General features: G+C 39.4%; 1 protein-coding gene across 2 annotated transcripts in view; it reads left to right on the top strand.

Moving 5' to 3' along the window:
- Positions 1-17,379: 17,379 nt before the first annotated feature.
- dnaja3b (DnaJ heat shock protein family (Hsp40) member A3b) overlaps positions 17,380-27,539 on the top strand; it is a 54,150-nt gene continuing 43,990 nt past the window's right edge. For both annotated transcript variants that reach the window (XR_010796471.1, XM_066656184.1), the window contains exons 1-6: positions 17,380-17,592; positions 19,205-19,341; positions 20,815-20,898; positions 21,965-22,165; positions 22,758-22,910; positions 24,184-24,331. Coding sequence is in view for 1 of the 2 variants with exons in the window: in XM_066656184.1 (XP_066512281.1) it covers positions 17,391-17,592; positions 19,205-19,341; positions 20,815-20,898; positions 21,965-22,165; positions 22,758-22,910; positions 24,184-24,331 (925 nt within the window). In the remaining variant the exon portion in view is untranslated. The remainder of the gene's footprint in view (positions 17,593-19,204; positions 19,342-20,814; positions 20,899-21,964; positions 22,166-22,757; positions 22,911-24,183; positions 24,332-27,539) is intronic.

The following is a 27,539-nucleotide window of genomic DNA, read 5'->3' as shown; positions in this document are numbered from 1 at the left end:
ATCTGTGCTTTAGCGTGTGCGTCCGCTCCGTCAGTTCGCCCCGCGTTCCTGACAGAATGACCAACCAAACTATGGACGCAGCTAGCACGGAATATTCTCAAGGGGTGTGCCATTCGCTGGACTCCATTCTGTACAGGCCCCAAAGATCCTGTGGGGGAGGTTTTGAAAGTGGCCTCAGAATGGAGTCGCCGGCTCCAGCTCCTGCCTGGCGCTGTTCCGAATCCTATACCGGAGGAGTCGACTCGTGAATCGAGTAGTTGCGCCAGCGGGAGTCGAAAGAGTCGGCGGAAGAAGCGTGCTGGAGTCCCCCCCTCGACGGTGGATTACCCCCTTAGGTCCGGGGAAATTTTTTTGGGGGGGTTAAGGGTAGGGGCTGTTAGCCTCCAACCTCAGGACGACAGAGGTGGGGCTAACAGGGGCGCACCTCTGAGGGATCTAATGGGTGTGCCTGTGAAACCCCCTGAACCCTCTACAGCTCCAGCGTGAGCCCGGCGAGCAGCACAAACCCCTGTACTCGTAAAAGCGGCGCCTCCAACCGCTCCTGTCTTCATGAACGTGGCGCCAACGGCCGCTCCTGTCTTCGTGAGCGCGACGCCCGCCTCTCATGTCTCCGTGGACGTCGTCGCAGGTTCCCCTGTCTCCGTGGACGTCGTCGCAGGTTCCCCTGTCTCCGTGGACGTCGTCGCAGGTTCCCCTGTCTCCGTGGACGTCGTCGCAGGTTCCCCTGTCTCCGTGGACGTCGTCGCAGGTTCCCCTGTCTCCGTGGACGTCGTCGCAGGTTCCCCTGTCTCCGTGGACGTCGTCGCAGGTTCCCCTGTCTCCGTGGACGTCGTCGCAGGTTCCCCTGTCTCCGTGGACGTCGTCGCAGGTTCCCCTGTCTCCGTGGACGTCGTCGCAGGTTCCCCTGTCTCCGTGGACGACGTCGCAGGTTCCCCTGTCTCCGTGGACGACGTCGCAGGTTCCCCTGTCTCCGTGGACGACGTCGCAGGTTCCCCTGTCTCCGTGGACGACGTCGCAGGTTCCCCTGTCTCCGTGGACGACGTCGCAGGTTCCCCTGTCTCCGTGGACGACGTCGCAGGTTCCCCTGTCTCCGTGGACGACGTCGCAGGGCTCCCTGTCTCCGTGGACGTCACTGCAGGGCCTCCTGTCTCCGTGAGCGCGGCTCCCTCGGCCGCTCTTGTCCCCGTGACTGTGGCTATGGCCGTTTCTGCCCCCGTGACTGTGGCCCCGGCCGCTCCTGGTCATGTCCGTAGGTTGGCCCGAAGGACTTCGGGGCCGATCCCTAGAGTTGTGCCCAGGCTGGCTTCTCAGACTGCCCCACAAACATTTGCCAGTGCTGGGCATCCCCCTGTTATATTGGTTCCCCTGTCTGTTCCTGTCTCTGTCCTTGTCCCTGTGCCTGTCTGCCTTTGTCTCTGTCCCTGTCACTGTATTTGTCTGTCCCCTTGAATGTCTTGGTCCCTGTGCCTCTGCCAAGTCCTGTCCAGTCCCTGTTTCAACCCTCTGTCTTGTCTCATGTCCAGTACCCTGTTAGTCCAGTCCCTGTTTCAACCTTCTGTCCCCTCTCCAGTCCAGTCTCCGTTGCAGTCTAGTGTTATGTCACTAACGTTTCTGTCCGGTCCAGTGCCTTGTCCCCTGTCTCGTCACCAGTCTCTGCTCCCGTCCATTCCCAGCAACCAGTCCTGTCATCTGTCCTGCCTCATGTCCAGTCCCCGTTCCAACCCTCTGTCTTGTCTCATGTTCAGTCCCCTGTTAGTCATGTCCAGTCTCCGTATCCGTCCAGTGTTCAATCACCTGTCTTGTCTCCATTCCAGTCCCCTGTCCTGTCACCTGCCTGTGTCCAGTCTTCTGTCCCCAAACATGTCCAGTCTCCGTATCCGTCCAGTGTTCAGTCACCTGTCTTGTCTCCAGTCCAGTCTCCCTTTCAACCCTCTGTCTTGTCTCAAGTCCTGTCACCTGTCCTGTCTTCTGTCCAGTCCCTGTTCCCATCCAGTGTCATGTCCAATGTCAAAAACCCTGTCCAGTCTCCCGTCAAGTCTCATGTGTCCACTCCTGTCCTGTCCGTTCCAGTCTCTTGTTGCCCCCCCTTTGTCAGTCATCTGTCATGTCCCATCTCAGGTATTCGGTCCTGTCGTGTCCCCAGCTCCTGTGTCTGTTCCCGTCCTGTCCTGAGTCCTGTCTCCCATGGTTCCTTGTCTTGTCTTAATCTGTCTTGTTTTCCGTGCCCTCTCCTGTGCCAACTCCTGGGGGTTTAGGTGTACGCGCCTCGGGAGTTGCGCGTTCGGGGGGGGCATCTGTCACGCCCTCTTCTCGTCATGTCTGTTTTCCCAGGTCATGTGCTCTTTCTCAGCACATGGCTATGTTTGTTTATGTTCTAGTCTCTGCATTTGTTCCGCCTCCTTGTCTGTCATCTGTTACCCTGCCCCCTTGTTATCTGTCTCAGGTGCGTCTCGTCAGTGTCTTGTATTTAAGTCCCCTTCCGGCACGTCCTGTTGGTTGGTCATTTGTTCTCTTGTACTTTGTCATGTCAGTCGTGTACTCAAGTCTGTCTGTCTCTGTAAGTTTCTCTGTTATTAGTTTCCACGTTGTCGTTGTATTTCCTCTGTCGTTTAGTTCTTTAGTCTGTCTGTCACGTTTGTCCTGCTTGGATCCCCGTTTCTTGTCTTTTTGTTAAAGTCTCTTTGTTTTGTTATTATTTGTTATTAAAAGTTTATCTGCGCTTTAGCATGTGCGTCCGCTCCGTCAGTCCGCCACCAGTTCCTGACACCAGGATCCTTGTAACTATATACACTGCATACTCAAACACTAGTTAGCATTAGCAAAACAAAAAAAAAAGTGGTTTTATGCCAAAAATATGGATATGTGGTTTTACTGAGAGATATGTTGATGTAAGAAATCTCTCTCTCTCTCTTTCTCTCTCTTTCTCTCTCTCTCTCTCTCTCAGGCATAAATGTAAGTGGATCAAATCAAATTTATTTATATAGCGCTTTTCACAACTGATGTTGTCACAAAGCAGTTTCACAGAATTCCAGTAAGACAAAGATTTGACATGAAATGTAAAAACAAATGTAAAACCCTCAAGTGAGCAAGCCAGGGGCGACAGTGGCAAGGAAAAACTCCCCCAGCTGAGGAAGAAACCTTGGGAGGAACCAAGGCTCACAAGGGGTGACCCATCCTCCTCTGGTCAATCTACTGGTGATGATAGTTAGTAGTCCATGAGAACTTCAGTGTAGGGACAGCTTCAAGGCACTTGGTGGTTGCTGGAGCGTGGGCAGCTGGTCTGAAGCGTGGAGGAGGGTCTTGACAGTCATCCATCAGTGTCCAGACAGACAGGTGGGCAGTTGTTTACTCGGAAAGATGTAAAGGGATGGAATTAGTTTTGAACTGTTTTGTGTTTGTAAAGTAGAAAATATGAAAATTTCCAGAGTGTGGCTAATGACTCCGGCAGATCTGACTATGACAGCTTTAACTAAAAGGAGAGAACCAGGAGGACACACAGACACGGGAGCCTCCTGAAACACTGGCATCCCTCCGCTCCACCGTCAACAAACCTGAGTGATCGCGAGAAGCGGCGGGACGACAGCACCAGCGTCTCAGTTTACTATAATTCCCTGTGTCCATGGACCCCCCGGATCTGCCGCCTTTATCTATGGGGGAGCATTAGCTACCAAAAGATAAACTAAACAAATGTGTTTTTAGCCTAGATTTGAAGATTGCTACTGTGTCTGAGTCCCGAACATTTTCTGGAAGTCATTCCAGAGTCTGGGGGCTTTATAAGAAAAGGCTCTTCCCCCAGCTGAGGCCTTCTGAATTCTGGGAACAATTAAAAATCCAGTATTCTGTCATATGAGTGAACGTGGAGGCTCATAATAGGAATGGATGACTGTAATGACGCGAGTCCCATCTAAGTCTGTGGTATCAGATTCTGTTTCCTAGAAATAAACGCCTGTCCTGCACACTATGTCCTGGCTTTCATAGCAAATCAAGACAATATGTTGAAAATAGGCCCCTTCAATCAAAAAGAAAAGAGGGTTGCCTGATTTCATTAATAAAAAAATAGAACAGCATGGTTAAAAAAAAAAGTGCTTTAAGGCACATAAAATTTGGTTTCCTTACATTTTTGGCAGGTTACCTGATACTGTCCTGCATTACAGACCATTAAAATTGGACTTCATTTTTGTAGTCTGTCTCATGCCCATTTTAGGAACTCTGAATATTTGTTATATTTCTGCGACCCCTAAACGTCTAAAATTGCCTGACCACCATTAACTGCAAATAATTTGTCACACAAATGTCACTGATATTTCAGTAATGGGGAGGTAGTAATTCACAGTGAGGCATTTGTGTCCTGCACATTTGTGCCCTAACACACTCACTTCATCCCAGTAAAGGATTGTTAATGAGGTGATTACTAAGATCAGGTGAGTTAGGAGCAGGCAAATCAATAAAAGGCCGAGTACACTATGCCACAACCTGAGGTAATTTACACAAATGAATAAATTCCACATAATATATATTTTTCTACACTAATGTTCTGACCCCACCCCAAGATTTTAGTAGGCCTGTATGCTAAATAATAATGTGAGAATTCAAGCACACATATTATTATGATGAAGAACATCAGTGTATTATATAATGATATAGGCATGTCATAAATAAACTCAACTTTATACTGGAATATTGGAATAATGTTCAAATTATATAAACAGAATAAATGTGCTAAGCCCAGGTGTAAATAGAAGCAAACTTCAGAAATCAAAATAACTTTGTAAGTCACATTTGGTGTGAAGCATGTGTTACTGTGTTCTTTTGTGAATTGAAAATAAATCTGTTACAGGATTGTATTTTTGTTACTTTTGAAAGTAAAGTTTCAAATAGCTTTCTACTCCCTATTTAGTGCATTAAAGAACTGTACACATGAGACAAATACAAAATGGACTTAAAATAAACTAACTGTGTGCTAGTCCTTTGCTGGGTGACGCACACTCTCACATTCACTCACACACCCACACTTAAGAGGCCTAACACTATTTCAAGCATGGACACACATGAAATGACACAACTATCTTTTGTTACCTCTTGTCTTAGCAAACAATGGATGTATTTGCTCTTGTCTGTGCCATCAAACATTATCTATGGCAAGTAGTTATGTGGCCACAGGCCAGATCCTCCTCATGCATGCTTGCTTCAACAAAGTAAATCACTAACCCAGTCAATCAGTCAGGTTTATATGGCAATTTTTTAAATTATTTCTATTTTCATTTTGTTATTTGTCCTTTATTAAGTTTCCTGTTGAATGTCAAAGGATCCCCTGAATTATGAGGTTGTTTAGAAGTGAAAATGTAAATAACTGAAAGAATTTTTGTAGCATAGCTGATTGCCACCTAATTTCTTTTTCTCTCTCTTTGGGTTTTCTCTGATGCTGACCTGAGAAAATGAACTACTCCCTTAGCCTCATAATTTAAATACAAGCTGCTCTCCTACACTCGTTTTTGTCCAGGCTAAATAACACGTTGAGCTCATTATTACTTTTTTCTGGAGAGAGATATAGATATTGTGGTATTAGGAATTGTTACATAAATCTAAAAAGTGATCCTAAATACAGATAAGCCTAAATAAATTGTAACAAAGCTAAAAGTATGTTTTTTCATTAGATTCCTATGGTTACCATTGAAGAAACCCATTTGAAGAAGCAAAGAATCAACAAACATAATTTGGCTGATTCAATAAGCTTCATCTTTGGTAGGAAAATGGATAATTAAAAATATGTTTCTTCACAATATTCTTGCAAAATGTCCCAGAGAATCTTATCTGCCTTATTAATTTTTAGACATAAAGTTCATCCATTTTTTACTCGCAAATCTTGTAGTATTTGTTATTAGAAAGTTCTTGGATTTCCTCTTTCCATACTAATCTACCACATTCCCTGAAGAATGCAAAGAAAAACCCCTATGCTGTTGCAACAGAGTGCCTTGGTTTTTCCCTTTCTGGAATTGAGCGATGGCTTTGCAGAGTGAAGCTGAACAAAACCGCACTCAGCACTCAGATCACTTTCATATGTGAGCAGTACAGGTTTCTCCATAGTTCTGCTGGACTCTTGCTGGTGTTAATGACCTCTGTGGCTCTGAGTGTGATGGTTGCATTGATTGAAATATAGCTGGAATGAAATGCTCATCAGATAAATGACTCTGACTCACACTGCTGTTATTCTTTTTTTTTGGCAAAATTCACCCAACACTGAGGGCAGTGAGGTCATTGGAGAATCAGAGATGTTTCTAACACTCTAATTGGTTTTGATGTGCGTCATCTCAGTCTCCATGTGGTTACCAGAGATGGAGTACAGGACTGAACTCAGAGGGTCAGAGTTACTCTCTCACAAAGACTTGACCTTGTTTTGAGTTTAATTAGTGTTTATCCTGTAGAGAGAAAAACTGTGATCCACTCCTTTGGCATAGCCAGAATATAATTTCATGGAGTCTGTTTAGAAATCTTGAACAGCTAACAACAAGTAAGGCTCATTTTTATAGTGAGAACGCTGGCCAGCAGTTACTAGACTCTTTAGCTAACAAAAGTTTATGTAAATTGTTTTTACTATTATTATTTTTACTACTATGAATTATTTATTGATAATGATACCCATTTGTTAGGACTATCTTAGTCACACAGTCCAAGCTGACAAAAGCTTCCTTCAGGACATGCGAATCCAGTCTCTGTTTCATTTTGATCTGGTACTAATGCAACACCACAGGACAGCTCAACTCACATGGTGAAGAATATTATAAAGCCTCGCTGAGTGATGGGGAACAGGGTAACAAAGCTGAGATGAAAACCAGCTAAAGAATTTTGCTATTAAGTAAGTAACAAGCTACTAAAGTTTCACTGTATGCTGTCAGAAACACTGTCACCTCTATGGTACATATTCAGTACCTTTAATTAGGGAACATAATTGTACTATAATGTATAGTAATTGATGGTTTTTAAGTTGAGCTGATTTAAATGTGCTCAATTTCATCTTCAGGACTCATATTTTATTATTTTATTTTACACAGTTCTATAATGAAAGCCTACAAATATTAATTTCTGCTTCAGGAGAAGAGAATTAAAAGACACTTTAAGGAACAAAACTGGACTTTAAAACCTCTGTTACACATTTACACACTATAATTTAGTGACCTTTTTTTGAGAGTGTAAAGGCTGTGTTAAATTGTCATTGCCTGCATAATTTGCCTCTATTTTAAAATACAGTCTATTCCTTTGTTACATATCATAGTGTATAATAACGTAAATGAGTCACTTTTTTGGTACTAGATCCTGCATGAATGAGAACAATGCTAAGTAAAAGTGTATTATACCATAACTGCACTGTCTTTTTTTTTACTTTGGTGGTAACCCCAAGGGCACATTTCAGTATCATCAGTTAAGGAACATTATTGTACCATATTATATATTAATTGTAGTTTTTTTAAGTTGTTTTGATTTAATAAAACCCATTTCATCTCCAGGAATTCTATTATGTTTTTTTGTTATTTTACACCGTTCCATAATGAAATATTACAAATATTCACCTCTCCTTCTGAAGAAGAGAATATTATGTACCTTAATGGAACACAACACAACTTTACAACCACTTTTGTATCTCTAAAGGTACTTTACACTTTTCACTTTACAGTTTGTACCTTTAAGGGCTTCTACTGTACTTTTTACTGAGAGTGTGAGTTAACTGGTGGGGCTTAGCTGTTGAATCTGTGCTCAGTATATTATCAATTTAATCTATATGAAATCTATAATTTAATCTATTTAATTTATATGCGTATGGAAAATGTGAATGCATGTGAAGTCACTGTGACCAGTTTTTCTTCTTGTTTTCTTGTTTTGTGCCAGATGCTGCCAGGATTCACCCTTAGAGATTCCCACAAGGGAGGCTGACCCTTTGGACACCCCAGTCAGGGGGCAGCTCCACTGGGGACAAGACAGTGGGCAAAGAAGTCAGGGACAGTGTGCATGAGAAAGAATCCAGTACAAACTGGGATATTCCCAGCGTGAGAATGGTAATTCTGTGAAAGATTTGGTGTAGCATATATATTTACATTGTGTGTATATATATATATATATATATATATTTCCTAATTTTGCCATGGTAAATGTAATACTACAAAAAACTTGTGTAATGTTTGTGTACCTCCTCATTGCTTGGAAATATGACCTCTCCACCTCCCTGCTATTACCTTTCAAGGCCAAAATAAATGTGTGTAAACAGGTATTAAAGTATCAAATGCTGCTTGGGATCGTGGGTGTTATATCATAGAGCTGCTCTGTGGTTTTGTGGTTCATTCCACTGCTGAGAACTGAGGCTGATCTGTGATCAGATAGAAACAAAGCATGGAAGAGGACAGACTTGCTTGGAGCATTCTCATTTGTCAAGTTGCAATTTGAGGGAAATTTAGGCCCCACCAACCCACTGTGTTTCTCTCTTCATGGGAAAAGGAATGACATCAGAATAACTGTTTCTGTGGGCAACCACCCCTGACTTAGCATTGAACAACAGTGGCCGGAAGACCTATCTATAGTTAGATAACGTTGCTTAATAAAAATGGAAATTATGCACTACTGAAATATGTTTCTCCCGCAAGTCTTAGAGGCTGAGGAAGTAAAAGCAAATGCTGTGACTTGGAAATAAGACATTCAGGAAGTCCCAGGAACCATTTTGGTGTGATCACATTCAGAAATTAATCAGTAATTTTATTGTGGTCTATTAAATGTAGTGAAGGCATAAGAATATTAGTCTTCTTTAAACCTTTAAATGTTTTCAATCAGTTCTGAAACACTACTCAGAACTTAACCTGGTCCATCTGAAAAATATGTAAAATTATTTTTAAATTGTCCCCCTTTTCTCAGATGTATTTAATCAATCGAAACCTGTCCTATATATATATAGGCCAAAATAAGCCACGAGGCTTAGGTGACTATTGATGACATTGTTAAAGGATTCACCCCTTTTACTGTGTCTATCACTACTGCTTCAACACCATTCACTGTGTTCTGCAGCCAAACTGGGATCAACATTACAATGTTTTAATATAGTCTCGAACAGAATTAAGCTGACAGTTAAGGTAATGTGTCTCTTATTCATGTCTAATGAGCCTTCGATTTTCAGCTCTATATTTTATGAAACTGAAAATCTTGTCTGTCCTTAAAACACATACCAACAGACTTGACACATCTGACTGTTTTATTATGAGTTTATTTGCACAGTGTCACGCCCTTATCTCGTCAGGTTTGTTTTCTGTCTCAGCACATGGCTTTGTTTTGTTGTCGTTCACACCCCGCCTTTGTTCCGCCTCTTTGTTCGTCTCCCTCGTTATCCGTTTCAAGTGTTTCTTGTTTGTGTTATTTAAGTCCCCTTCCCTCACTTCCTGGTGTCGTTCATTGTTCTTCGTATGGTTCATTTGTCCTTCGTGTTCTTTGTAGTGTTGCTCGTTTCTCTTGCTCGTTTCTCTTTCTCATTTCTCCGTTGTTCTCATTCTAGTCGTGTCATGTTGTTTATCTCTCGTATCTAGTCCGATTATGTTTGTTCCCGAGTTTTGTCGTTTTGTGTATTTCCTGTCTCAGTAGTTTAATCCTCGTCATGTTGTTTTCTTTATTGTTTGTCTATCTTTTGTTAAAATAAAGCTCTCCGTGTGTTAGTAAGTGCGGCCGCCCTCAGTCTGTCCGCACCCCTCGAACCTTACACACAGCTTTGTGTTTAAATTTAACATTACAAGAAAAAGGTTGAATCTCCAGAATATTAAAACCAGAATACCAGGGTTACACAAGGGGTTACTCAGTATATCAAACGAGGCTGTGAATTACATTACATACATTACCGTTTTATTTGTTTATGTAGATCTGTAAGTAGTGATTATTCAAACAGTACTGTAAACCAATACAAACCAATATATATATATATATATATATATATATATATATATATATATATATATATATATATATATATATATATATATATATACAAACCAAACATCTTTACATTTTAGCAAAATGTAAAGATGTTTGGTTTGAGAAACACTAAGATAAGTCACAGTTAAAATGTAATATTGTATTTTCATGAGATTTCTGGTGTAAACCAGTAGCTTTAATGTAATTTCAACCTAGTGATTCAGTTTTGTAGTTTGGTATGAACAGAATACAATGGGCTTTCCATGATCATACCAATGCAACACACATTAACACCACCACCACCATGTCAATGGCACTGCAGCAATGAGAATGATCAGCCACCCATATTATACCTGCTTTATGGTGGGGGTCCTGACCACTGAAGAGCAGGGTGAAACGGGGATAACAAATTATGCAGAGCAACAGGAGGACTACAGTCTGTAATTGTAGAACTACAAAGTGCTCCTGCAAGGTCAGTGGAGCTGTTAAATTGGAGGAATGTAGATACACAACACATGGTGTTCCTGATCCAGTGTTCGTTCAGTGTATAGAATAATGTCATATTATAACCATATATATATAGCTCTTATAAATTTATCTTTTAAATTACTTCTGTAACAACCTCTCTTCCTTGATTAATCCATGTCTGTTCTTGTGCATTATATCTGCTACCATGACACAATGTTTTCTTTATTTTTTTTTTCTCAGCAAATATGTGAGTCAGGCCTTAAAATCATTAAAGTTTGGGGGAGGAGGGATAATAGTCTCTATCTGCATATATATACAGAATATCAGATTTGACAGACAGGCTGTCCATAACCTATAAACATTGCAATATGAACAAAACTGACAAACAGGGCAGTTATAAAGTTTGATAACAAACAAACAAACAAACAAAAAAACAGCTGTTAAGCCTTTTTGGGCTCCATCTGTGCCTTTGTTGTACAATTTTAACATTAACTTCATCTCCTGTGCAAATCTAAAGCAATATTCAAGGACCAAATATATTTTGGTTGATTGAGAACAAGTCAGTCTCTATACATGACTTTAACAACATACTATTGTATATATAGCTTTAACATAGCTCTTAAAATATTTGTAGAAGGCTGGCCTGGCCCTTTTTGATGCCATTTTTTGCACATTTTGACCCAGGCTTTAAAAGTATTTCAGGCAAACATGATCATTTACATTTCTGAGCCTTCTGATGACTGGGAAAGCGAGAGAGAGAGAGAGAGAGAGTGAGAAAGAATGAGAGAGGTTCACACGGGATGCAGTGATTTAGCATCAGTCACCTTAAACTAAGACTAACCAGACGGCACAAAAGAGCAGCTAATTTTACCCAGAGTGTAATTATGGCCTTGGCTCTGACCCCCATGCGGCTATGTCTGAACATAATTACATGTTTGAGATGAGCCCAAATCCACTGAATTCGAAACCCATTATAGTTTTTAAGCCACTGGAGGGCATGCAATTGTAATTCGTCATGGGCTTTAGGATCCAAAAGGAAAGTGCAAAGGGAAAAGCCCACAAATAGAAGGGCCAGTGGAAATAGCATTTGTTTGTTCTTTTGGTGTCCAAGTACCAAAAACGCAAATTACACATGAGCCAAGATCAGTAATAGGCCTACAAAAGACTTGTCATGTCACCTGGAGACTTAAATTTTTTTTCTTCTTTTTTTCTTTCTTTTTGATTAGCTCTGTTCCCAACACAGAAATTAATGTATTGAGCCTAATCTGTGTCTGTGAATCAGCACTGCATGTGCCAATGGCACATGCAGTAAGTTTAAAGCAGTTATAGGAAATAACTCTTTTCTTCGTGTAGATTTCTCTGGTGTAGCATGTGGCTTGAGTTCTGTTTGTCTATAATCAACTCTCGGGACATGAACCAAAAGACACCTGGGGCTGCTCCAACAGCTATGGTACCGATCCAGTCTACGCAGGCAGCCAATTAGCCTGACATAGGTTTTGGGTCCAAACTCCAGAAGAGAAAAGCAAAAACTTGGCTGGTGATTGTTAATAAATCACATCCAGTGAACTCCACCCAACAGATTTGTTTCTGTCTGGAATCTGAGGTGAAGGCTACTTTGGCAATTAGTGACTGTGAGTAAGCGAGTCTTGTGATTTAGTGAAAGGCGTCCCATTGCAGTACATCCAACACTAACATGAACCCAACACAACCTGAGCCCACCTAGTATGGAAGCCAGGAGCCTAGGTAGTGGTTTGTTAGTGTTCCATTAGACCATGCTAAGTGAAAACCTCATGCGACACTATCACTCCATACCAAAGCATTTATGTGTGAGTGTTTTACAGGCATTTAGACACCATGAGCATTTGTAATTATTGCACAAAAATCTTTGCTGTTGCTGGGCTACTTTTATGGTATTTTTAATCTGTATATCAGCAACATTAAGCATCAGGTTGCCAGAGACTTTTAAGATTTTACCTCTTGATGACCATTGAAGTAACAAAGTTCCACATAAAAATAAGTTTTCCCACAATTGCAACAGCTCCAAGATCTTGTGTGGTCCCTGACAGATCCCCATAGTATGGGCTAATGGTAAAATTAGCTAGCAATGACATTAACCCTGCTGTAAATAAATTTGCCCTATAGTGAATAATAAATGCTAAAAATGTGTTTGAAATATGTACACAGAATTATATCTGAAGTGACATGCTATCATTGATCATTAATCAGTGATCTGGCTCTATGTTAAAAGTTGTATTGCTATGTGTTAACACTGCTAGTTAGAGTACACTCAGTAATGTACAGTACATAATACAGACTAAAAACACTATTATATGTCCCACGTTCTGAGAAATGATGTGCCTTGCACTTATAAAAGTATAACAGAACCCATAACCTACAAACTTCTAAAACCTTCTCATTTGTTATTGCCAATTATTTAGGTTAACATTCAAGTGGGTTCATCTCTAACTAGAACTGGGAAAACCTTGGAAAAACTATTTGACCAACTGTAAAATCTCACTTTTATGGCATAATTGATGTTTTTAGATATATTTTTCAATTAACCTCCCCAATCTAGAGCAATAAATCTGACCACTTCAAATACCCTGCCCTCGGGCTGGCATCCTAAAGATTGGGCAAAACCAATCTATGTGTTTTACGAGCAGCCACAGAAAAATGCCTCCAGATCAGAGTCATACGCCTGGAGATGGTGCATCATTTTGTCATGAAATTGTGAAAGTGATTGCCCAAACCACATGCCAGATGGCATCCATTTTGAGAAGAGTTAAATAGCTCAATGAACGGTGGTCAATTCTTTAAAATGAGCGACATCCTCTCAACCCCTGACCCTTCAAACATAGCTGGATGACCTGCATGTGGCTATGATCAGAGCCAATCACAGCACAGTAACTATGAATGTGGGGAGGGGCAGGACTGTTTAATAGAAAGCAGATTCAGAAAGGACATGTGAATGCCAACACTTTTAAAAACTATACACAAGCTTCTTGAAGTGGAATGATGACCACACCTATGACCACACAGCTCAAGCCTGCCACCTGGTCTGTACGAAAGCCCAATTTATGATACTGTGGAACTTGAGGTTTAGCTGAGTGTTTATGATTAACATGCTGGGAGACCCATAAAGATGGCTGGAGATTTTGGATCATGTCTCCATGTGAGACCATCTTTCACTGATGTCATGTACTGGTCAAAATTTAATGTTGTTTTCCTGACATTAGTCAGTGCACTGTCCTCGTGGTGCATTACCACAGTCATTTTAGACTAGAATAACTATGTTATATATAATGTTTATGTAATATATACTTTGTATGTTAGTGTCATGGTGATGCAACGGGTTGCGTCACTTTCAAATGAATGTGTAATGCCCTGTGATGGACTGGCAGGGTGTGTTCCCACCCAATGATTCCAGGTAGGCTCCAGACACTGAAAAGTATGAAGCATTTACAGAAAATTAATGAATAAATGAATAATTGTGTCTGCATTTCTAAGAAATTAGTTTCATTAAGACATTTCATGCATCTTACTTTGTGGTCCAATGAATGTGGATAACACTGCATTATCTTACATGGTTCTGAAATTAAGTGCATTAAAGGTGATCATCTTGATTTTAACCCAATACATTTTTTTTTATAAAATTAAGAGAATTCCTCACCACCTATTAGCCCTCTGGCCTGTTTGCATAATGAAAAAAGGTCAATTCCTCCTGCATAATGGGTACACTCTTAAAAATAAAGATGCTACAATGGGTTCTTTGAGCAAAGCCATAGCAGAAACACTTTTGATTACATAAAGAACCATTTTTACTAATACGTTTAAATAAATCTTAAGATCGATTGAGGGCCTTATAAACGTTTAAAAGGTTCTTCACATTCACACATCCCTTAAACAAGCATGGCTCTTAATGGAACCAGAAATGTTTCTTTCTATTTTGACATACATTTCCTGTTTCAGAGCATTACTTAAGGAAGAACTAACTCCAAATTCAGGTGACTGCTGACAAAATGAAATTGCTAAAAACTAAACAGCTCAAGTTACTAATGAGATTCTGTGGTATGTCAAACAGTGAGTTGAAAACTTACAGACAAGTTCAATTTAAACCACAAAAGAATTACAATCAGTCTCTTACTCAAAAGGTGCAGAACTTCTGAAAGAATACAAAGGGAAGAGGGAGTTTGTTTTGCTGTGAGCACAGTAGTCCTCCAGAATAATTGATCTTGCCATTAATATGTTTACCTTTTTAGCAGTAACAGTCTCTTCTGGGAAAGATTTATACTAGATATTGGAACATTATTGTGAGGATTTGATCGCATTCAAACACTTGACCATAATGTTGGATGATTAGTTATGGATCACAACTAATTTCAAATGTATGCAAACTATTTTATCTGCAAAAAAATGGATTTTCAAAATATAAGCCCTTTAACCTCATTAAATGCTGGATTCTTTTAAAAGCTACATAGATAAGGGAGTTGTTAGTCTCTACTTGTCCTCTCCTCTCTTTAACAATTCTGAATCCATGGAAACATGAGGGAATTCAACAGTATGGAGGATTCAAAAACCAAACCACACACACAAAGAGGACCCAGACAGCAGACTTAACAAAACAACAAAAAAGCAGACAGACAGCAAGTAAACCAAAATCAAACTAAGCCCATTGCACAATATTGATGTCAGTAAACAGTAGGCCATATTTTAACTTCCAGCACACACACACACACACACTGCAATATTTGCAAAAGCTCACATTCTTTCATGTTTAGCTTAAACAAACACAAGCAACAGCTGGATAATCAAACTTTCTGTATTTTGACTCTCAGTTAATGAAAGTTTAAACGGTCAAGGCTAGTTAATACACAATTCACAAAGTGATGCTGAGTACAACTCATCTTTCACATCCTCAGACCAATTTAGGCAGCGGTCCTGTATCATCCTGTATCAATGCATATACTGTTTTAGTCTTTTCTCATCTTTCACACACTTTAACATTCATTTTAATAACTAGATGGAGACACCGCCAAGTACTGCTTTAAAATAAGGTTTAAAAATCTGTTTATTACATGGTTTTTAATCAGCTTGTAAACACCTTAAAGGTAATTAATAATCTTTTATAACAGAGATATAAAGGGCAACAGTGAAACTTTTCATCTAATAGTGAAACTTACTGAAAATGTCAAAGTAAAGAATATGATAATACTTTAGAATGTGAAATTAGTTATTTCATATGTTAAGGTGCAGCAGGTTATCATCAGTGTCTAAGAAGACATTCTATCAGTGGTTAATTGATTAAGCTTGGTGAGTAAATGGTTAAAATTATTAACAAATATGTACTGAAACTGACTGGTTTAATGTCGATTGAAGGAGAAGACAAAGTAAGGTAAGTATCCAAAGATCTGAGATTTAACAGTGTAAATGGATGTGGGTTCACTATTTGGTAAACAGCATGTCACTATTGCACTTTCTATTTATGTGTTATAAATAATTATGAATGGCTTTTAATGCACATTTTTTCATTTACAATCTAATTAAAAACCATTAATAAACCATTTATAAATATAGATTAATGTAGTCTTATTCTAAAGTTGTACCCATCAAATTGTATACAGATTCTTCAGAAAGTAATAGGTGCCAATCAGTCTTTCCTTCCTCCTTTTGCGCCATTAACATCTTGTATTGGTTTGGTAAGGCTTTACATTAGATGTATGAACATTGCTGTGAGGATTTGATTTTATTTAGCCAGAGAACCTTAAAAATGGTTGGTATTGAAGTGGTCAGTCCTGACCCTCTGTCTCATACCAGATGGAGCTTCATAACTCTTCTCTTAGTTCTGACACTTGGCAGTGGGCATTTTGACCTTAGGCTCATGCACAGCATCTAATTCATTGCATTTTTAATATCATTAGTTAGACATAGTTAAACATTTGTACCAGCAATGAGTAAACATTAAAAAAAAAAGTATTTTTACAGCTTCAGAATCATTGTGATGCTCCACTGGCCTGTAACAGGGCGAGACTTGTCATTGCTACTCTGGGCTCAGCATTGCAGAAATTGCACTATGTAACTTTTTGAGGAGTGTAGGAAATCACCACTCTCCCTTCCCTTCACAATGATTTCAGTGAAGTGCTTTAAAAATGTATTACACTAGGACGAACCACAAAAACCAAAATTTTTCCTAGTGTTCCTTTAAAACAGAAGGGATCATGAAAAGAACTCTCAAAAAAACTTTTGTCCATGTCATGCAGGCCAAATTTTACATATAAATCATGTTTACCCTCTCTTTTCCTGCAGTCCCAATGCACTCACACGCGGCCTTCAAACACATCACATACGCTGGCCCTGCGTTCAACCAAAAACCAGACTCATCATGCCTTTAGCCACACTTGTGATGATGTCTTGTATGTGGCTGGAGCGCTGTCCAAGCCTCAGAGGCCACAGGGAGGGGCCAGTCCACCACAAATTGAGGAGCACAGAAATAGCCAAACACTACTGACCTTCCACTCCAGGGACACTGTGGATGGGATAACTTTGTGTGTTAAATTTCAAAGGCTTGAGAGTCCAAGTATGACCCCAGACACTTATTGACAACTAGAAAACTGAATGGCTAAAATCCTATTTATTGCATAATAGGTCCTAAACATATCAGTACTGGTGGGGTTAGACTCCTTCTGACACGTCACTCAACGTAATAACCTTCGTCCGCAGAGTAAATCACATTATTGCCAAGGCTTTTCTGCTGAGATTATTCCATCTGTGCGTGCAAAATAAATTAGGCTAATTATTTATTATAAGGGATGTATAGAAACATTTGGACATGCACTGTATGTTGTGTATATGGCTATTCAAATTAACGGAGTTATGATGAGGCGCAGATTGTGAGTAAACGGCGTCCCCTGGTGTAAAACAGGGGTAATAACAAGTAAGTGTTGTTTGTGCGCTTGCGCGGAGCCGGTCTGTACGTAGCTTGTTTAAACATGGCTGCCTCCACGGTGCTGTGTTCCACACGCTGGATTTTAAAGACATTACCGAGGCTCAGTGGGGCTTCTTTGGGATTTAGCTCCTTCTCACACGCTCACATCTCCGGCCTGAGCGTCTCCGGGGGTCGGTGTTATTGTCTGGATCTTAGTAAAAGTCGCTGGAGGGAGAAAAACAGAGTGACATTGGGGAGACTGGCTGGTAGGAGACAGAGGAAATATAGTTTTTACACTGTTTATAATGGGAAATTAAGAGCTCTATATATAGCTTTATATTAAGAAAATACATAGCTCTATATTAAGAAAATTAAGAGCTCTCTCTCTCTCTCTCTCTCTCTCTCATATATATATATATATATATATATATATGTGTGTGTGTGTGTGTTTTTCGTAAAATGGATTCAAATTTAAACTGTTAAACATGTTATTTCATTTAACTGAGCTGAAAAACAAAGATGATGTAACTAATTTGATGTCACAAATTATAGTGAATTTGTTTAGTAGTCTTGGGAGTTGAGTACACGCATCATGGGAATTGTAGGTCTGTGCCCGGCCCATTTGCCCTGGGACCATAATGAATGATTTGCTTTAGAAACTACAGCTTAAGGAAATTGGTGGCCAACGCTTAGAAAAAGTGCATATTGATAGTAACTGAACATAAGACACATAATAAAAAAAATAATTTGCTTAAGTAACAGTTTCTACTGTAACGGGCAGTCTTTACCCTGGATGCTAATACAAGCTGTGTGTGCACAATTAAGTATTGGAGTCTAAAATTGATGCAAATTGTTTATTGTAAAGTGTGTTAAAAAAACAACTTTTGAACATTCACACAGTTCAGCCACCTCCTCAGCTCCACTTACCACATAAGTGGATTTTGTAAGTCTACAGTTACAAACTGTTGACTACATTAACTGGGTTCTTCATAATTAAAAAATATGAGATAGTATTGCGGTGAAGGGTAATTCTCAGGGTTGCAGTGAAATTGATGTGGTGGGTGTGTGTTAATTTTGCAGTGCTATGAATAGATTAGACAGCAGTACTGTTGGAGTTTTATACACTATCCACTCACTACCTTGTTGGTTCATCTTGAGGATGTAACCTTAGCGATAGTATCTCATCTACTGACTAATTTTAATGGCAGCAGCTACTAAGGCTCCCATTATTTATGTGCAACTTACTTTGTACACTCTATTCTGACAAAATGAATTATGTGTTTAGACTGATAATTCTAGTACTTTGCCAGGGCTTTGTGCATCTGACTCATCCAGTGGTTTATTGGCTTTGGAGCCCAAATATTGCAAACTAGGCATTCTATGGCAGCAAGAACCCATGGAGATTTTAAACTCCTCTATATCACTGCTATATTAAGAACCGCTCTCCAACCAATATCCAGCCAGTATCCTGTGGACAATTTCCTTTGACCACTACTAAAGGAGGAGAGTGACTAGAGGTGTTCAGCAGCACTGCTGTTACTGATCCACTCATTCAAGCACATACAACACTCACTAACACACCACCACCATATCAGTGTCAGTACAGTGTTGCAAATGATCCACCACCCAAATTATACCTGCTCTGTTGTTCATATTAAGTATGCAGAGCAACAGATGGACTACATTCTAGAAATACAAAGTGTATGCCTATTGATGTATACAGTATGTTGTAACAATATTATATGTTAAATAATGCACTGTGTTTACAAGCACCAGGTTTAAAGCATCAGAATTAAACACCTGAAGGGCAACAAACTAAAAGCTTTTTATACTAATACTAACTTGGACGTGATCATGCGTTTTGTGTGTGTGTTACAGGATTTAAATGTCACAGAGTTTCTGGTTCACAGTATTTCCATAGCAGTTCAGTGCAGTATGTGAAGCAGGATTTCTACACTGTGCTGGGTATACCTCGCACAGCTACACAGAAAGAGATTAAGCAAGCTTACTATCAGGTAAATTATAGAGACTTTATTAACTCATACCTAGAGGTTCTCTTTTCCCTTTGTTTCAGTGGGATTGTTAAAGGGCAGGCATGCATTATTCTTTGGTTAAACATAATATTTTAAACAATTTTTTCTTGGTTAAACACAGTCCTCATTTTTAAAATGATATATTTTACATCCATTAGAATGAATCAGGCTGCATACATTACTGTGTTATTAAGACTGATGTACAGTGTGCAGATGTTTATAAAGGATTATTTACAATATTAGCTCAACTAGTTATATGACCCTCCTAGATGGGGTGATGTTTGTTAACATTAATGTAGAATTCAGCAGCTGAAATCATTGCTGATAACATTGTCATGAACAATAGAAATAAAACTTCTTAGACTTTAGCATGTTTAAAACATATTTGATTTGTTTTAAATTTACTTTATACTCCTGTAGGGCTGGACAGCATGGTCAAAATGTATATCACAATATATTTCTTAATTTTGGTCAGTATGATATATTTCCCATATCTATATGAACAGTATAAAATCCACTGAAAAACTTCCAAAAACAAACAAGAAATATGACATCACCATGAAACCTATTGGCTTTATATGTATTAATATTTTTATACTAAATTTTAAATAAAATGCACTGAACTGATGACAGTGGTTTGTAATGTACATCAGTCAGTGGCAGATGTTGAAAATAATGCATATTGAAATACGGAAAGTGTTAAAATTAATAACATTATTATTGAATCATTTTATATTGCGATATATATTGATATTCTATTATTGTCCAACCCGACTCTTCTGATATATGTAACTTGATTTAAGTCTGTTTTCATGCTAGCTTGCTAGCTTGGGGCTACTCATTCATTCATTCATTATCTGTAACCGCTTATCCAATTTAGGGTCGCGGGGGGTCCAGAGCCTACCTGGAATCATTGGGCGCAAGGCGGGAATACACCCTGGAGGGGACGCCAGTCCCTCACAGGGCAACTCAGACACACACACATTCACTCACACCTACGGACACTTTTGAGTCGCCAATCCACCTACAACGTGTGTTTTTGGACTGTGGGAGGAAACCGGAGCACCCGGAGGAAACCCACACGGACACGGGGAGAACACACCAACTCCTCACAGACAGTCACCCGGAGCGGGAATCGAACCCACAACCTCCAGGCCCCTGGAGCTGTGTGACTGCGACACTACCTGCTGCGCCACCGTGCCGCCCTGGGGCTACTCAGATAGTAGCAATAAAAAAATGTACGATAGATACCATTCTAATCCTAAAGCTACAAGCTTAAATAAGCTTAAATTCAGTAACAACATATATGTACATTATACTCTTTCAAAATATTGTTTACTTATCCAGCTTAGCTCATATTGTGCTGTGAGATAAATTACAGAGATTACATAAACAATAGCTCAAAACTCTAAGGCAAAATTGTGCTTTCCCAATTTAACATATCTTTTTCCCCAGATGGCCAAGAAATACCATCCTGACACCAACCCCGGTGATCCACAGGCTAAAGAGAAGTTTGCCAAACTAGCTGAAGCTTATGAGGTTAGGATTTAAATGTAATCCTTGCATTAGCCTGTGATCATTAATAATACATATTCTACTTTAAATTCAATGTCTGGGACAAAAGTTTTTGTAAAATGCAATGAAAAACAGGAATCTGTGAGTTGTTAAATTCTGAATATTTGATAAGCAAAAGTATAAAGAAGTGACAATTATTCAGACTTGATTGTATTTTGTAAATATAAACAAATGTTGAATTTGACACCTGCAACACATTAAGAATAAGTTGGGATAGGGGTAACATATGAGAGAAAAAATTGTAAAATATTTAAGTAAAGTCATTTTGAAACATGGGTATCATTGTTGGATCAGTCTTTGCAAGCAATGAGGGGCTGTGGCTTTTTTTCAAATGTTGTGAGAGAGTTACCAAACTGTTCAACTATCTCAAATAAGCAAGGAATTTAGCTATTTCAGCATCTACTCTATATAATATTGGGAAAAGATTCAGGCATTCAGAAAATCCTTGTCAGTGTACAGCAGTGGTTCTTAGTCCTGGTCCTGGTGTTTTTTTTGTGCTATTTTCATAAGCATTCTAATTATATTGTCCATGATTTAATTTATAAAAGCAGTAAAAATGGAAAAAAAATCCAAAGTGGAGAATTCTTTCTATAGGGACGGCATACATGTCTAGTCACACAAGGCTTGATTTATATTATTTATATAAAAGTTTTTATCTATTTCTCAAACAAAAATGCAGCTTTTGTGTCCCATTACAGAGCAACATATTGTATTTGATGTGAATGTTTTTTTTTCTATCATTAAAAACATTTTGGTATGAACAGGCCTTATAATATATTTAATATACGTAGGAAGAAATTTTAACAAAAGCTTACCAACAGTAAATGTCATTAAATAAAGAAAGAAATTGAGAGTTTGAGAGTTAAAGCCTGTAGCATTAGTTTATTTACAGGCTCAGTTAAGACAGATTATTATCTACCATATAGCAGGAACTTATAGATATTAACCTTATTAACCTTTAAATATTTGTGTGTGCCTATTTGTCTGTCTTTATTTCTGTGCGTGTGCGTGCGTGCGTGTGTGTGTGTAGGTTCTGAGTGATGAAGTGAAGAGGAAGCAGTATGATCTATATGGAGCAGAGGGTCGAAGTGCTGGAGCTACAGGTCAGCAGCAGTACTGGAGAGGCGGAACCACCGTGGACCCTGAGGAGCTTTTTAGGAAAATTTTCGGAGAGTTTGCTGGAGCACGGGGCTTTGGGGACTTTACCTCGATATTTGACCAAACACCTGAGGTCAGTTCAAGCTCAAAAGACTGCCTTTTTGGCTGCCTCAATGTTTATTCCGTAAAGATGTTGAAAAATAGAGTAAACTGCCTGCAGGTGATTCTGAAAACTGCCATTGGGGCAGGGAAGGAACACTCCTTCACTTAAGTTTGTAACATAAAGGGCCAACTTGTTCTTGCAAACACTATTTTGTTAGTTACATTTATACAGTTGGGCTGGACTTTTAAAACCAGTGTGGTCCTCAGTGTCAGACATTTTAACGCAAACTAATCCACACAAGTATGTATTAGAACACAGCATTAAACAAGTGTGCCCAACACTGTATTTACCTGCTTCTGTAGCATTATTATAAATAAAATTTGTACTTGCTTGTGTATACTCAAATGCGCAGTAGACATTCTCTCCAGGTTCTAAAACACACAAACAGACTGGAGAGCTAGCAAATGGTGAAGTAGTAAGGAAATATCTTCAGAATTTGATGAAAAGTGTTTTCTGATTAAACCATGAACATCATCTATAAGTATTTACTGAATTGCATATTTAATTGCAATATATGTGCTTTGCTATGTCAGATCATGTCTGTATTTCTGTGTGCATGCAGTATGTGATGGAGTTGACGTTCACTCAAGCGGCTAAAGGCGTGAACAAGGAGATCACAGTCAACATAGAGGACAGCTGTCCACGCTGTGAGGGAAAAGGTCATGAGCCAGGCACTAAGGTCACACGCTGCCACTATTGCAATGGCACAGGCATGGTGAGAACGCCTTAGAATCTGTCTCCAAGGACATTTGTTGCTGTGTTGTTATTGTTATTGACTGTATTAATGACATTTTTTTTTGTGACAGGATGTAGTGTGTTGAAAGAGTAAGTCTTGTGGGGTTTGCTGTTTCCATGAATCATTTGGCTGGAATTCATATATTAAAATCTATATATACAAATTATATTTAATGTATTATGTGTATAGTCTCCCATGGCTGGGAATATCTAATTCTAATATCTAATATCTAATGCTGTAATATGAGAGTGCTGGAGTGCTGCAGTTGTGGGCATGATGCTGCAAGGCCATGTCCCTCAGTTCAGTACACTAGGGCCAATATATCATGTTATAACATGAACCTCAAGTGTTTTCTAGCAATTATACACAGTTTGCAATAGCTGTTTATTATTAGGTTTTAATATAAAGAATACAGGAAAAAAGTTTTTTTTTATCAAGTTTCCACAATATAATATAGTTCCACCCCGTGCCACATCCTTTTTAGACATTTTCAACAAAATCTGTATCTTGAATTGGTTCTGGAACCTTGATTTTCTCCAGCGAGCCAGTCTCCAGCCAGCCAGTTTTCACCAGTTTTGAGGGGAACAAGGGCTGTGTTATTCAGAGCTCCTCTCTGTCTAAATTAGGACAGCGCTAGAGCCTGGCATAAATGGATAGAGTCAATAAAATGTTATGGGTTAACCACTGTTTACAGCAGATTCAGATCATACTGATATATGATGCACTTGTAAATAGTGCCTGTAAATCAAGTTCTGTCTGTTTAAGTTAAAAGTGAGTATTCTGGAGAATGGCTTCACAGCCGTCCTGCTGAGCTGGTGAATAAGAGCAGTGGGGAAAAATAAAAGATGCTCTTTGACTTGGTTTGAACACAGTCACAGAAACCACACAAATGTAACGATTTACTTTTTTATTATTATTTCCTTGCGATTTTCTTTTGTTTAGAAATAAGAAAGTGGATTATGGTTCAGCTGCGCCATAGCTCTTTACTCTGCTTGAAACAAGGTGCGCAAACCGAAACCAAAGAAAAAGTCTAGGCACCCCACTTCTGACTTATCGTGTGGACAAGTAAATGCTTATCGTGCAATATTGGCACTCCTCGAGCGTCTCTCAGCCAAGGAGAACTGTGGTATAATGCATGGTACTTACCTCCATTAATGCATTTTGGTTGTTTACACCTGTGTATCAATGATAATATTGAGCTAACGTTACTCACCCACATAAACCTCTTCTTTGCTGTGTGTGTGCTTTGTAGGAGTCAGTAAACACAGGTGCATTTATGATGCAATCCACATGTCGGCGGTGTGGTGGGCGGGGCTCTATCATAATCACGCCATGTGTGATGTGCAGAGGAACTGGTCAAACAAAACAGAGACAAACCATCAACGTCCCTGTTCCTGCAGGTCAGTAAACCCATCAGCTGTGTCCAAAAATCTGGCACTAATTCAGCTTTTCCTGTTTAAAGAAATATGAATTGTTTATGAAAACCAAAATAATTTTGAAATATAGCCGCAAGCGGCAATGGCATGGTCCTAACACGAATGGGGCCAATGGCAAAAATGGCACTATGAGCCAACAATGAGGCCTTAGGAAGCATGGGCCTGTTTGGCCAAACAAGTGAAAATTGGGTGTAAGGTATTGTTATAGATGTTGTTGTAATGTATAGCAACACGGGGAGAACACACCAACTCCTCACAGACAGTCACCCGGAGCGGGAATCGAACCCACAACCTCCAGGCCCCCTGGAGCTGTGTGACTGCGACACTACCTGTTGTGCCACCGTGCCGCCCAGATCTCAATAATGTAGATGATAAAAGCAATATATGGTCTTAGAGTGCCACCTGCTGGTGAAAGTATTTACTATTGTCCTCAAGGGCTCCTGAAAGTCATTCACATTTAGACATTTTAATAGCTTACTGCACTTTGAATATTTCACTCACATGGACATATATGGTATCAGAGGAATCCTAAGGACCTGAACTTTAATTATTGATAATAAAATGCGGAACATTCATCACTATGTGGCTTACAGGCCCCTCCCAATTACAGAAGTCCAGCATGAACACAGAAACTGCACATAACATGTAATTGTCTAATTGTAGCTCTCCCTTTTGATGGATTAGTGTCATATTGTACAGGCTCCTTCAGGGTAAGACTCTACATATGTATGTAAATTGTGGTCTTGATTGGGCTTCATTTGTTTGGGTTACAGCTGAAAGAATGTAAAAACTCAGCATGCTTCGACTAATTGATTTATTGTTTCAACAGTTTGTCCAAATGTTGTACTTTTTTGGATAATTATTTACCTACAGATTCTGCAGATTCCAACAAAGTCAATTGTTTTGGAATAGAGCCAAATTCCACGGACTAGTTCGAAAAAGTTCAATTTTGAACAACAGTCAAATCCCATGATGATTGGATCTTGTTAAGGTGGTCAAACAGCTGCTGAAATCTAATTGGCCGATGATGATCACAATTTTGTCCAAATCGCGTTGTCCTTTATTTTTCACTTATAGCTTTGCCCATAGAAGCAGCATGCCAAAGGACGGTCCGAACAGCCTTGCGGATGCTGAGATATACACTTGTAGCTTTTACAGCGCCCCCTATATGAATATTGGCACTTCCTTTGACTTGGTACCTCAGAATCATGCGTGTAAGTGGAATTTGCAATTTGAACACATTTGAGTAAAGTATACAATTATTATGAATTTTCAAGTAATACAGACGAAGAGCCGAAGAGGTTCATTTGCATATGGCGGCCATCTTGAATCCGAATTCTAACATTTTTTGGATAATTATTAACCTCCAGACTCTTACAAACAATTTGGCACCATGCTCAAGAGAATTGGACAAAAATCCACAGACTAGTTCTCAAAAGTAGGTTTTGCAAATTATGCAAATTAGCTAAAAATCTAAGTAGGCAGAACTAAATGGTCCAAATTGCAAAATAAATTGTCTGATTCCAAGGAATCAGCGAAAAAAAAAAATTTCGTCTCTACGCCTCACGGTTTAGGAGATATTGACCTAAACGCGTTTTATTGCTCTATAGCGCCACCCTTAGGCCAAAAAGTGTCACTTTTATTGGCTGAGTCATTTAACGGGTTCCCTATTAGTCTGCCAAGTGTGGTGTTTCTAGGCCTTACGGTTTATGCTCCACGTTGCGTTTTAGCCGAGAAAAAGAATAATAAATATAGCCGCAAGCGGCAATTAACGGGGTTCTCGCTTAACAGGCCTGTTTGGAAGCAATAGGCCTACATCGCTGCCATGCTACCTTTTAAAAGCATTTCTATAAGTAGAATCTTAAATTTGAACCCATTTGAGCAAAGTATGGAGTTAGAGATGTTCAAGTAAAACCTGTGATAAGCTGAAGAGGTTCATTTGCCATCATGAATCAAAATGTCAATTAATTCTATAATTACCTAGGGTCAGACTCATGTGAACGTTTTGGCACCAAGCTCAAGGGACTTGGTGAAAAATTCATAGACTTATTGACAAAAGTATGTTTTGCAAATTATGCAAATTAGCTCAAAATCTAAGTGGGCTGAGCTTTATGATCCAACAGCAAATTAGTTTGTCTTAAGCCAAGGAATAAGGGACAAAAAGATTTCATCTCTAGGCCTTACGGTGTAGGAGATATAGACCTCAATGCTTTTCCCTTTGCTATAGCGCCACCATCTGGCCAAAGAATGTCATTTTCCTTGGCTGAGTCATTTTACACCTGCTGGACCTTGCTGCCAAGGGAGGTGTTTCTGGGCCTTATGGTCTTTGCTCCACATTGCATTTTGCATAATGTCTCAGAGCCACTGTAGTTCAACAGCACAATGTATAGTCTTAGACTGCCATCTGCTGGTGAGAAATGACTACTTTCCCATATTTTTAGATCAGCCATGAAAGCACATACAGAAAGATTTAAGCATGTACTCCTATGTGGATATTTACCTAACATGGGCATGTACGGTATCAGCTGAATCCTAAGGATCTGAACTTTAACAAAAAATTGTTGCACTTTTATTACTATGTAGCTTACAGGCCACTCCCAATAACACAGATCTAGCATGTATTCCTCAAGTCAAATATAAGCTATATGTGTACACTAATATACACCTATAACTCAAAAATGCTTTCCCCAAAAATTTTAAAACGTCACATACTTGATCAGACTGAGGACCAGATGTCATAATTAAGTTGGGGTGCCACTGCGTTCCTAGATGGCGCTATAACATAAAAAAGCCCATTTAATCAGTTTTTGTCCAATTGTAGCGCCCCCTTTTGGTAAATTTTGATCATATTGTACATACGTCTTCAGGACAAGACCATACATACTTCTGTCACGTTTGGTCTTGATTGGACTTAATTTGTTTGAGTTATAGCTAAAAGAATGTTTAAAGCTCCCCACACTTCAATTAATTGTTTTATTACAACAAAAGTTTGTCCAAATGTTGAACTTTTTTTGATAATTATTTACCTACAGACTCTGCAGATTCCAACAAGGTCAACTGTTTGTGAATATCGCAAAATTCCACGGACTAGTTCGAAAAGCTTCAATTTTGAACATTTGGAAACTGAGAAAAAGCAAAGCATTTTTTGACAACACTTGCAATTACAAAGTTG

This window comes from Hoplias malabaricus, chromosome Y, assembly GCF_029633855.1.
Source record: "Hoplias malabaricus isolate fHopMal1 chromosome Y, fHopMal1.hap1, whole genome shotgun sequence".
Taxonomy (NCBI): domain Eukaryota; kingdom Metazoa; phylum Chordata; class Actinopteri; order Characiformes; family Erythrinidae; genus Hoplias; species Hoplias malabaricus.
This window is presented reverse-complemented; position numbering and strand designations above follow the sequence as displayed.